At 41.9% G+C, this 13358-nt stretch overlaps 1 protein-coding gene across 1 annotated transcript; it reads left to right on the top strand.

The window, feature by feature from the left end:
* Positions 1 to 11479: 11479 nt before the first annotated feature.
* On the top strand, positions 11480 to 12199 carry LOC139839101 (uncharacterized). The gene has a single exon (XM_071829152.1). The coding sequence runs from the start codon at positions 11480 to 11482 to the stop codon at positions 12197 to 12199; it is 720 nt and encodes a 239-aa protein (XP_071685253.1).
* Positions 12200 to 13358: the final 1159 nt, after the last annotated feature.

Here is a 13358-nt window from a genome sequence, read left to right as displayed (position 1 = left end):
CTGTAGGAGGGTGGTGGTGGCAATATAGGCTGCTTGAGGTAACAAGTGGATAGGACACGTGACAAGAACGCAACTCAAGGCTAGCATAAGGGAGAAGGCAAAATAAAATAGGTAAGCGACTCCTGCAGAGACAGGAGTTTAGGAAATGCTTGCCTGTTAAAGCTTGCCGAGGAACATCCGGAGAACTCATCGTATCTCACCGCACCACTTCGTGATCCTATCCGGGAAGAAGCAAAACGCTACAACAACCAACGGATGCACATCATACTACTACGGCAAAAGAATCGGCATGATCATGATATGATATGCATGGCATGGCAAACATGATGCGATGCAACTTATCCATATTAAGCGGAACCAACGTCTGGACAAACAATTAGTAGGTTCGAGTTATTTTTCTACCCCGCAATTTAAATGTTGATTAGCATGGCATAAACATGGCATGGGTGAGCCACACAAATTTAAATGGAACAGGGATAAGAGATAAGCATTCCCGCACAATTCAATATTTAATTATTTAGGTGTATCGCTATTTACCCGAAACCACATGGGATGCGATGCAATATGATAGGAGATGCAACAAGTTATATATGCCACATTTTAGAAAATATGGTTGGCTTAGGGTCGGAGCTCAGATTGCACATCCGAGAAAGATCGCCGGAAAAGGTGAAGTGGTGGAAGTCGCCGATGTCTTTGGGTTCGAAGGGGAAGATGATGAAGCCGGGGTTTTCGGACTTCGGATCTGGGAAGAACTTGAGATGACGAAGGTCTTCGGGTTCGCTTCGTTTATCAGTGACGGACATGAACAAGCGCTAATGGTTCGTCGGGGTAAATCTTGACGATGTCTCCGTCTTGGTCCGAAGAGGCAGAACTTGGCGGCGAACCAGTTGAGACCACGATGAAGTCACCTTCCACATAGCAAGTCCACACTGACTCATCAACACACAACAGTACCAACATCACTGTACTACCAGATCACCACAGCATTGGAGCAACAGATCAACATCGGCGTAGCAGCAACTTCATCACCAGCACAACAGCGCTACATCACCTTCCAAGCTGGAACCGAAACAAAGTAAGGCCCGAGCTGCAGGTCGGGGACGAGCAGAAATGCACGCAGAGGAGCTCAAGGTGCGGGGCGGCCCTGGTCGATGAGGAGGGGGCCGGGCGGCGACTGGTGCCGAGGGGGCTCGGGGACGAGCCGGTGGCGATGACGAGGATGGCACCCGAGGCGGCGCGCAGCTCGCAGAGGAGGGCACACGTGGCCAGAGGGCGGGAAGGACGGCGCTGCGCTTGGCGAGATGGAGGCGGCGGCAGGCAGTCCTGGCCGTGCACGCGGAGCTCGGGGATGAGGGGGGTCGAGGGCTGTGGCTTACGCAGAGGAGGCGGGCGCGTGTGGCGCGGCGTCGGCCGGCGACCATAGGAGGAGGAAGCTGCTGGTGGCGGGGCGCGAGGATAGGCGACGGGAGGGAGCGACGAGCGGGTGAGGTTGGGGATGGAGGAGCTCGGGATCTCGCTCGAGTCGGGCTAGGGTGAGAGAGTGAGAGGGGTGGGAGGACCGGAATGGAAAAATAAAAGAGGGAAGGGGGATTTCCGCAAAAGGGGCCGTCAGCGGGGAGGTGGAGTGCAAAACTGCCAGGGTGGCCGGTGGGAAGTTAGGGTTTGCCCTGATGGGCTTAGGTGGGCTTGGTGTGGAGGCTGCCGGCTGGGCCTTGTGCAGGGCCTGGCCGGCTAGGAGGCTTCTCCCTTTTTTATTTAAAAAAAACTGTTTTCTTTTATTTATTTTGCTATTTCTTTTTAAACCATTTTAAATAGAGTTTATATAGGAAAATAAATAGAGAAAGATATATTTTCATTTGATATAAAAAGAGGGGATTAATTTTAGCAACAAAATAGGGTTTATAAAAATAATTTTAAAAGCTCAAAATATGCATGATGACATGATTATGCATAAAAGAAAACGAACAAACAAATCTAATATGGGGATTTTCCTGGGTCGCTACAGGCCAGGTAGGATGCACAAGAGATTGATATTTGTGCCTGATGGGTTCGTTGCATGGAAAACAAAAAAATTCTATCGTGAACAAGAACAAAACCAAGATCCAATCTAGGAAGAGCCAAGATCTAATCTATGAAGATCGAAGCAATGAGAGATATGAGAGACTAACCCTCGAAGATCCAAAGCCTTACGAGATCAGATCTCGTTGTTGATGTAGTCGATCGTCCCGGTGCTGCAATCCGGCAGCACTTCCGTACTCGATCGTGCGTACGGTGTCGATGAAGTCCTTCCTCTCCCCGTTCCAGCGGGCAGCGGAGGTGTAGTAGATCTCCTCGGAATCCCAGCAGCACGACGACGTGGTGGTGGTGGTGGAGGAGAAGTTTCTGCAGGGCTTCGCCTAAGCCGGAGCAGATTGCGGTGGAGGGAGAGGGGCGGCTAGGGTTGGGGAATGATGGAGGGTTGTGCCCCTGCCCCTCCCCTCTTTATATAGGGGGGAGGCCGGCCAGGGTTTGCTTGGCCCCTCCTCCAAGCCTTGTGGCCGGCGGCCAAAGAGAGAGGGGAGAGAGAAATCTTCCCCCCCATGTCTTTCCCCCCTAGGGTTTTGGGGAAACCCTAAAGGGGTGGCCGGCCTGGGCCTTGAGGGCTTGGTGCGCCTGGTCCATTAGGGCAAGGCAGCACCCTCTCGGCCCATGTGGCTCCTCCTAGGGTCGTGGGCCCACTAGGGGGCCCTCTGGAACCTTCTAGAACCTTCTCGGTCTTCCACCAGAAAATCCTGAACTTTTTTTGAACCCCAGAAATTAACTTCCCTTATATGAACCCCAGCAGCACGACGGCGTGGTGGTGGTGGAGGAGAAGTTTCTGTAGGGCTTCGCCTAAGCCGGAGCAGATTGCGGTGGAGGGAGAGGGGTGGCTAGGGTTGGGGAATGATGGAGGGCTGCACCCCCTGCCCCCTCCCCTCTTTATATAGGGGGAGGCCGGCCAGGGTTTGCTTGGCCCCTCCTCCAAGCCTTGTGGACGGCGGCCAAAGAGAGAGGGGGGAGAGAAATCTTCCCCCCCCCCCCCCCAAGTCTCCCCCCTAGGGTTTTGGGGAAACCCTAAAGGGGTGGCTGGCCTGGGCCTTGAGGGCTTGGTGCGCCTGGCCCATTAGGGAAGAGCAGCACCCCCTCGGCCCATGTGGCCCCTTCTAGGGTCATGGGCCCACTAGGGGACCCTCCGGAACCTTCTAGAACCTTCTTAGTCTTCCACCGGAAAATCCCAAACTTTTTCCTAACCCAGAAATTAACTTCCCTTATATGAATCTTATTCTTCGGACCATTTCGGACCTCCTCGTGATGTCCTGGATCCCATCCGAGACTTCGAAAAACATTCGGTCTCCATCTCATATTCCGAATCTACTTATACAACATCGAACCTTAAGCGCGTCACCCTACGGTTCGTGAACTATGCGGACATGATCGAGACTCCTCTCCGATCAATAACCAATAGCGGGACCTGGAGATCCATAATGGCTCCCACACATTCAGTGATAAGTTAGTGATCGATTGAACCATTTACATACGATACCGATTCCCTTTGTCGTGCGATACTTTACTTGTCCGAGGTTTGATCATCAGTATCTCCATACCTAGTTCAACCTCGTTACCGACAAGTACTCTTTACTCGTACCGTGGTATGTCATCTCTTGTGACCTTGTCACATGCTTGCAAGCTAATTAGACGACATTCCACCGAGAGGGCCCAGAGTATATCTATCCGTCATCGGGATGGACAAATCCCACTCTTGATCCATATGCCTCAACTCATACTTTCTGGATACTCAATCCCATCTTTATAACCACCCATTTACGCAGTGGCGTTTGATGTAATCAAAGTACCCATCCGGTGTAAGTGATTTACATGATCTCATGGTCGAAGGACTAGGTTACTATGTATCGAAAGCTTATAGCAAGATGAACTTAATGACTTGATCTTATGCTACGCTTATTTGGGTGTGTGTGTCCATTATATCATTCACCCAATGACATAACCTTGTTATTAACAACATTCAATGTTCATGATCAGGAAACCATGATCATCTATTAATCAACAAGCTAGTTTTACAAGAGGCTTACTAGGGACTCTTTTCTATTTAAATAACACACAAGTATTAATGTTTCCGGTTAATACAATTATAGCATGGGATGCAAACATTTATCATAAACACAAAGATATAATAATAACCACTTTATTATTGCCTCTTGGGCATATCTCCAACGGTGCCATCACACCAGGCTCACTGGCTCCACCCCAGAGTGTACGAGTGACCAAGCATTTTAGTCATCGACACTAAAATGAAAGAAAGACCAAAGTTAATGAAGAATGCCAACTCAAATACGAGCCAAGTAGTATCAACTAGATAGCATATGCCTCATACTTTGTTGGTCTAAACAAATATTAACATTCAGGGATGGTGTAAGCAAGGCCGGGTAAGATGCACGAGAGATTGATATTTTTGTCATCACACCAGGCTCGCTTGCACCACCCCCGAGTGTACCGGTGACCAAACATTCTAATCATCGGCACTAAAATGGAAGAAAGACCAAAATAAACGAAGAATGCCAACTCAAATACGAGCCAAGTAGTATCAACTAAATAGCATGCCTCATACTTTGTTGGTCGAAACAAATATAAACATTCAGGGATATGGTCAGAGAAGCCAATTAGGATGCACAAGAGATTGATATTTGTGCCATCACACCAGGTTCACTGGCCCCACCCCAGTGTGTACGGGTGACCAAACATTCTAATCATCGGCAAGTGCAAATAAAATTAAGGATCAAATGAAATGCGCAAAACGACTGTCGAAACTAAAGAGCCATATATATAAGGACCAACTAGCAGTACCAACTAGCAACAACTAGCAACTGGCTTTATATGCTTTTTATCTCTATTTTCTGTTAAACCATAGTAGGCAGTAGCATTTCATCATTAGCTTGTTCATTTTTTCATTTGTATTAAAAAACCTAATGCATTGTTCAATCATTCTTCATTTTAACAATTTGCAAATTTTATTGAACCATGTACAAGCAGAAAAAGGCTCAAGTCCTCATACTATGCAAAGCAACTAGGTAGTAGCATTTCCAAATTTGCATTTTAATTAGCTTGTTCATTTTTTTATTCATCAAAGAGCATTTCATCAAGAACTAGGCAGTAGCATTTCCAAATTTTGATACATCAACATCAACATCAATATCAACCATAGCATTTTATTTTCAACATAAACCAGTAGCATTTTATTTTCATTTTGATTAACCAACTACATTTCATGGGTACTGCATTTTTTAACCAACATAAACCATTAACCAAGTAGCTACTGCATTTTATTTTCATTTTGAGTAACATTTCATGTTTTAAAGTAGCTAGATATTTAGGAGCTACCAATAAGCTAGGAGGAGCAAGCACTCCACAAAAAGAAGGATATCTGAAGGGCCAGAAGAACCACCTACTAAGCTGCAGAAGTGCAACAGGTAGAACTCTACTAGCAACCTAAGTTTTTGTTCTTAGCCTTTGCATAGTCACAAAAAGGGGAAGATAAAAAGGGAATAAATAAAAGTAGTCAAATCCATCTACCCTTCAACTAGACCTTGCCTAGGAGGATTTGAAGGATTATTTCTCTCAGTCTTGAACAGAGGTGTTGTTCACAATCATCACAAAAATAGTTTCTGTGGCGCACGCAAAACTGGTGCGCCACAGAATAGCATCCCACGTATAGCTAGTTTCCTACTAGTGACCTAGTGGAACTCACTACAAAAAATGCCGCCATGGGCCATGAACTTGGGGGCCGATCGTGGTTGTTGATGCACCATGATACGTCCAATTTGCATCACTATTCTATATCATAATTTACTGTTATTCATTGATATATTTCATATTTAGAGGTGATACTTATGTTAATCCATCTATTTTTGCATGTTTGATGATTATTGGAGAATTAACCGTGGAGCCAGGAATCTGCTGGAAAAAGGACCATCAAGGCACCATATTTCCGAAGACCAATAATTCCCAGCAAAGATATAGAAAATCCTATTTTTCCAGATGACGGAGAAAACCAGAAGGGGAGGCTGAGATGGGCCCTGAGGGGACCAGACCACCCCTAGGCGATGGCCAGTCTCAGGCTGCGCCTAGGCATGGTCTGGGCACCCTGGCCCACTTCTGACGATGCCCCCTCGCGTATTTCAACCCCTCAGGAAACCTAAGATCGGGGGAGCGACCAGAGAAATATTCCGCTGCCGCTACGGGGTGGAGAACCAGAGAGAGAAAAAAGCTCTCCGGCAGGCAGAATTCTGCCGAGGAAATTCCTTCCCGGAGAGGGGAGATCGTCGCCATCATCACCGCCATCGAGCTGGACTTCATCGGGATCATCATCACCATAATCTCCACCACCAGCACCATCATCACCGCCGTATCCACGCCGTCCCGATGTAACTTCTTGGGTTTGATACTTGTCTAGTTCATAGGGGAAACTTTCCCGGTGTTGATTACTCCTTGTAGTTGATGCTATTGAGTGAAACCATTGAATTAAGGTTTATGTCCAGATTGTTATTCATCATTATATCACCTCTGATTATGATCCATATGATGTCTCGTGAGTAGTTCGTTTAGTTCTTGAGGACATGGGAGAAGTCATGATGTTAGTAGTGGAACTATGTTGAGTAATATGCAATGATTTGATATTTAAGTTAGTGGTGCTATTCTTCTAGTGGTGTCATGTGAACGTCGACTACATGATACTTCACATTTATGGGCCTAGGGGAATGCATCGTGTATTTGGCTACTAATTGTGGGGTTGCGGGAGCGACAGAAACCCAAAACCCTGTTAGGAAACCGGTGCACGAGGGAGTGTAGGATCTCAAAGTTTAAGGCTGTGGTTAGATTTATCTTAATTACTTTCTTGTAGTTGTGGATGCTTGCAAGAGGTATAATCACAAGTATGTATTAGTCCAAGTATGGGGTAGCACATTAGCATAGGTTCACCCACACAACACTTACCAAACCATTGAAGATTATTTGACTATGTGAAGCGAAAGCACTTGACGTAATTCCCGTTTGTCCTCAGGAACGTTTGGTCATCATAAGAACAACAACTGGCTTGTCCTTTGCTCTAAAAAAGATTGGGCCACTCGCTGCAATTATTATTACTGCATTTTATTTACTCGTACTTTATTTATCTGCAATACCAAATACCCCTGCAAACCTGTTTGCTAGTGTTTACAGTGAATCCTCGATCAAAACTGCTTGTCAACACCTTCTGCTCCTCGTTGGGTTCGACACTCTTATTTATCAAAAGTACTACGATACACCCCCTATACTTGTGGGTCATCAAGACTATTTTTTGGCGCCGTTGCCAGGGAGTGAAGCGCTATTGAAGAGTGGAATTGGTAAAGGTAACTTTTACTGTAAGTGCTGTTTTTATTTCTGTTTGCTACTGCTTTATTTCATTATGGAGGCGTCTCCGTTTGACTCTCTGTTTGGAATTATTACTACCACTGTTACGGTAGTAGATGAACCACCGCGTGCTCAATTGGATCCTTTTAAAATACCTATGAAAATTGTTGAACGTGTTATGAATAACTGCTATTATGGAGATGGAACTGTCCATCCGGGTGATCATTTACTCTTTATACATGAATTATGCGAGTTGTTCAAGTGTGCAGGTATCTCAATGGATCAAGTTAAGAGGAAATTATTCTCTTTATCACTTAATTAAGGGAAGAGCTGCGGAATGGTATAAGATGCTGAAAAATGGCCGATCTATTGGATGGGAGGAAATTGCTCCTCTCTTTTATTCTAAATTCTATCCTCCAAGTGAGATTCATAAAGATCGGAATCAAATATATAATTTCTGGCCTCAAAATGGAGAGAGAGTATTGCCCAAACGTGGGGGAGATTGAAGTCACTAATGCTCAAATGCCCCATTCATGAGCTCCCCAATAATATTGTTATTAATAACTTCTATGCAAGGCTTTCTCTTCATGATAAGGATTTATTGGATGCTTCTTGTTCTGGATCATTTACATGTATGAAAGAAGAAGCTAAATGGGATCTTCTCGACCGCATTCAGGAAAATACTGAAGGATGGGAGAATGATAAAGGAAGAAAGTTAGGTATTAATTATGATTATGAATGCGCTGAATCTTTTATGCAAACTGATGACTTTCGTAATACTAGTGCTGTTTATGGACTTGATTCTCAAATTCTTGCAAATTGTTCTAAGGCTTTTGCCTCTTATCTTGATGTTCCCAAAAAGGATTGGAACAAGTATCATGCACCTTATAAGGATATTGTTAATTGTGTTCCTGCTAGAAATATTGAAGTTTGCACTGCTGATCGTGTTTTGCCTGAACCTTATATTGAGAAAATATCTTTTCCTGCTAAGGTAAAGGAACTTTCAATTGTAGCTAGTGTGGTTAATAAAAGTAAAAAAGAAAGCTATAGAACCTGATGAACATATAACTGTTGAACCTGCGGTAGCAATAGTAAAGGACTTGGTTACTGAAAATGTAGAAGATAGACATATTATATTTTGTGAAGATGCTTCTAATATTGTTTCACATCCTAATAAATCCAAGAAAACTAGTGTTCCTGTGCTTTCTGTCAGAATAGGTGATCATTGCTATTATGGTTTGTGTGATATTGGTGCAAGTTCTAGTGCTATTCCTTATGAGCTTTACATGGAAATTATGCATGAAATTGGTTCTTATGAACTTGAAGAAATTGATGTGGTTATTCAGCTTGCTAATAGAGAGACCATCTCTCCGATTGGTATTGTTAGAGATGTAGAAGTTTTATGTGGTAAGATTAAATATCCTGCTGATTTTCTAGTACTTGGTTCAGCTGCTAGTAAGACTTGTCCTATAATTTTTGGTAGACCTTTCTTGAATACTTGTGGTGCTATTATAGATTGCAAAAAGGAGAAAATTCTTACTAAATTTGATGGAGAGTCTTATGAGTTTAATTTTTCTAAGTTTGCTAAAGCTCCTTATAAAACTAAATTGCCTAATGAAGATTTTAGAGTTGAACAACTTGCTTCTATTGTTGTTGCTCCTAACAATACTTTGTAGCAATATATGGAGGATCAGGAAAGTGAGGTCTTTATGGAGGAAAGAAAGGAAATTGATGAGATTTTTCTTCGTCAACCAGAGATGCTTAAGCATGATTTACCTGTGGAAGACTTGGGTACCACGCTACCACCCAAGGATGATCATGTTTTCGATCTAAAACCTTTACCTGATGATCTTAAATATGCTTATATTGATGATAAGAGAATATATCATGTTATTATTAGTTCTAAACTTTCAGGACGGGAAGAGAAAAGATTATTGGGAGTATTGAAGAAGCACCGAGGAGCTATGGGATATACTCTTGATGATTTGAAGGGGATTTCTCCTACTATATGTCAGCATGATATTAATATGGAACCAGATGCAAAGCCAGTTGTTGAACATCAATGCCGTTTAATTCCGAAGATGAAGGATGTGGTAAGAAATGAGGTATTGAAACTTCTTGATGCTGGTATTATTTACCCTATTGCTGATAGTAGATGGGTTAGTCCTGTGCATTGTGTCCCTAAGAAAGGAGGAATTATTGTTGCGCCTAATGAGAATAATGAGCTTATTCCTCAAAGAGTAGTAGTTGGTTATAGGATGTGCATTGATTTTAGGAAAGTTAATAAAGTTACTAAGAAAGATCATTACCCTTTACCTCTTATTGATCAAATGTTAGAAAGGTTGTCTAAGAAAACTCATTTTTGTTTCCTTGATGGTTATTCTGGGTTTTCTCAAATTGCTGTTAAAAAGCAAGATCAAGAGAAAACCACTTTTACTTGTCATTATGGAACTTATGCTTATAGACGTATGCCTTTTGGTTTGTGTAATGCTCCTGCTACATTTCAAAGATGCATGTCTGCTATCTTTCATGGTTTTTGTGAAGAAATTGTGGAAGTATTCATGGACGATTTCTCCGTCAATGGACTTCTTTTGATAACTGTTTGCACAATCTTGATAAAGTTTTGTAGAGATGTGAAGAAACTAATCTTGTCTTTAATTAAAAGAAATGCCACTTTATGGTAAATGAAGGAATTGTTCTTGGACATAAAATTTCTGAAAGAGGTATTGAAGTCGATAGAGCCAAAGTGGAAGCAATTGAGAAAATGCCCTGTCCTAGGGATGTTAAAGGTATTCGTAGTGTTCTTGGTCATGCTGGTTTCTATATGAGGTTTATTAAAGATTTCTCTGAAATTTCAAAGCCTCTTACTAATCTTCTCCAAAAGGATGTACCTTTGTTTTTGATGATGACTGTAAGGAAGCTTTTGAAACTTTAAAGAAGGCTTTAACTACTGCTCCTATTGTTCAACCACCTGATTGGAATTTACCCTTTGAAATTATGTGCGATGCTAGTGATTTTACAGTAGGTGCTGTTCTTGGACAACGAGTAGATAAGAAGTTGAATGTTATTCATTACGCTAGTAAGACTCTTGATGCTGCTCAAAAGAATTATGCTACTGCTAAAAAAGAATTGCTAGCTGTAGTCTTTGCTTGTGATAAGTTTAGACCTTATATTGTTGATTCGAAAGTTATTATTCATACTGATCATGCTGCTATTAGATACCTTATGGAAAAGAAAGATGCTAAGCCTAGGCATATTAGATGGGTGTTGCTTTTACAAGAGTTTGATCTGCATATTGTAGATAGGAAAGGTGATGAAAATCCTGTTGCTGAAAATTTGTCTAGATTGGAAAATATTTCTTATGATCCTATTCATGTTAATGATAGTTTTCCAAATGAACAATTGGCTGCAATAAAGGTAACCTCCCATGAGAGTCCTTGGTATGCTGATTATGCTAACTTTATTGTTTCCAAGTATTTGCCTCCAACATTTACAGCTCAGCAAAGAAGGAAATTCTTTTATGATTTGAGGCATTATTTTTGGGATGACCCACAAATATATGAAGAATGAGTGGATGGTATTATGCGAAGATGTGTTCCAGAATATGAACAACAAGAGATATTGAGAAAATATCATGGTAGTGCTTATGGAGGACATCATGCTGGAGATAGAACTGCACAAAAGGTTCTACAATCAAGTTTTTATTGGCCTACCCTCTTTAAAGATGCAAGAAAGTTTATTTTATCTTATGATGAATGCCAAAGAGTTGGTAATATTTCTAGACGCAATGAAATGCCTATGAGTTATTCTCTTGTTATTGAACCATTTGACTGTTTGGGGATTTGACTTCATGGGTACTTTTCCTCCTTCGGAAGGTTATACTCATATACTTGTTGTTGTTGATTATGTTACTAAATGGGTAGAAGCTATACCTACAAAGAGTGTTGATGGTGAGACCTCATTAAAAATGCTTAAGGATGTTATTTTCCCTAGATTTGGTGTGCCTAGGTATCTTATGACTGATGGAGGTTCTCATTTTATTCATGGTGGTTTTAGAATGACCCTTGCTAGATATGATGTTAATCATAGAATTGCTTTAGCCTATCATCCTCAAACAAGTGGGCAAGTAGAATTATCTAATAGAGAGATTAAATCTATCTTGCAAAAGACTGTTAATAAATCTAGGAAGAATTGGGCTAGTAAGTTAAATGATGCTTTATGGGCTTATAGAACTGCTTATAAAAATCCTATGGGTATGTCTCCTTACAAAATGGTTTATGGGAAAGCTTGTCACTTGCCTTTAGAATTAGAACACAAAGCGTATTGGGCAGCGAAAGAACTTAATAGAGACTTTAAACTAGCCGGTAAGAAGAGGTTGCTTGACTTGAGTTCTTTAGATGAATGGAGGAATGAAGCTTATGAAAATGCTAAACTCTTTAAAGAGAAGGTTAAAAAGTGGCATGATGAGAGAATTCTTAAGAGAGAGTTCCATGTAGGCGATAAAGTTTTATTGTATAGGTCTCGTCTCAGATTTTTTGTAGGAAAATTACTCTCGAAATGGGAAGGATCTTTTATTATTGAAGAGGTGTATCGTTCCGGTGCCATAAAAATTGCTTCATTGAAGGACAACACTACACAAGTGGTGAATGGGCAAAGACTCAAACATTATATTTCTGGAGACTCTTATAATGAAGATATTGATATTATTCAAGTGGTGACTCTGGAAGAATTCATTAAGGAGCAAATCCAGGAATCTGCAGAGTCTGTTTTCGAATAGGTAACAGTTTTAGTAAGAAAAAGTTTGCGTTAAGCTTTCCAGGTTATGCTTTTGCTTTTTTTGCTAAATATGAAAAATTACAAGATGGAAACGGGTAGGAGAAGGTGCCCATGGGCACCAAACCACCCCTAGGCGCGGGCCAGCTCCAGGCCACACCTAGGCATGGTCTAGGTGCCCTGGAGCCCCTCTCCGACCCAGTTTCGCATTGTTCTCTTCCTTTTGTTATGAAACTTTTTGCTATATAATCTCCCGGATCCCCCGAGGTCCGTATATCGTGTTCTGGTCGTGTTTTCGTTTCGATCTGTTTCTGCCAGGATTTGTTCTCGGTTTTAGAGGCACCATGGTCTCCACCAACAACGACAAGGGCAAGGAGCTGTCGGAAGATGATCTCCAAAACACCACCGTAGGAGTAATTCGTCATTGGTATTGGCATCCCCTTGGCTTGTTCCAAGCTTGGGGGAGTGCCGCGGTATCACACTATTCTCTTTTACCTATTTACTTTTTAGTAGAGTCATATCATGAGTAGCGAAGTTATCATATAGGATAGTTTGCAGTGTGGAAGTATCTCTCCTTTAGTTGATTATCTATGTATCCCTTGGTGTGAGTTGCCGTTATGGAATATTAATGAGAAGTTTTTTATCATTTACTTTCTGCACATCGTATTTTAGATTGTGATTTATATCATATGATTAATCTTGTTGGTTAGTATTGGTATCACTTTGGGAGCATTAAGTAATTCTAGTTGGTCTTGGCGAACTTAGCATTGGTCAGTAGCAACAATACTTTGAGGCTTAAGTAGAAAAGAGAAAATACATGTAGATACATTATTCCATTATATTTCTTTCTTGTTGGCTCATAAGCTTAATATTCTTAAGATTGAATCATTTGTACTTCCAAGGAAGATTGCATGATTGTTTTCTATCACATGTATATTTGTTTGTATTGCTCAACTCTTATGCTTGCTTCCCAACTTTGCTAGCCAAAGATATGTACTGAGAGGGAATGCTTCTCGTGCATCCAAACCATGAACGAAAAACTCATGCCATTTGTGTCCACCATATCTACCTATATGTGGTATTTCACCGCCACTCCAAAGTGAATTGCTTGTGTGCTACCTTTAAACTTTCAAACATTATACCTGTTTTGTGTTTTGTTCTTA

The sequence above is a fragment of the Lolium perenne genome, chromosome 4 (assembly GCF_019359855.2).
Source record: "Lolium perenne isolate Kyuss_39 chromosome 4, Kyuss_2.0, whole genome shotgun sequence".
Lineage (NCBI taxonomy): Eukaryota > Viridiplantae > Streptophyta > Magnoliopsida > Poales > Poaceae > Lolium > Lolium perenne.
This window is presented reverse-complemented; position numbering and strand designations above follow the sequence as displayed.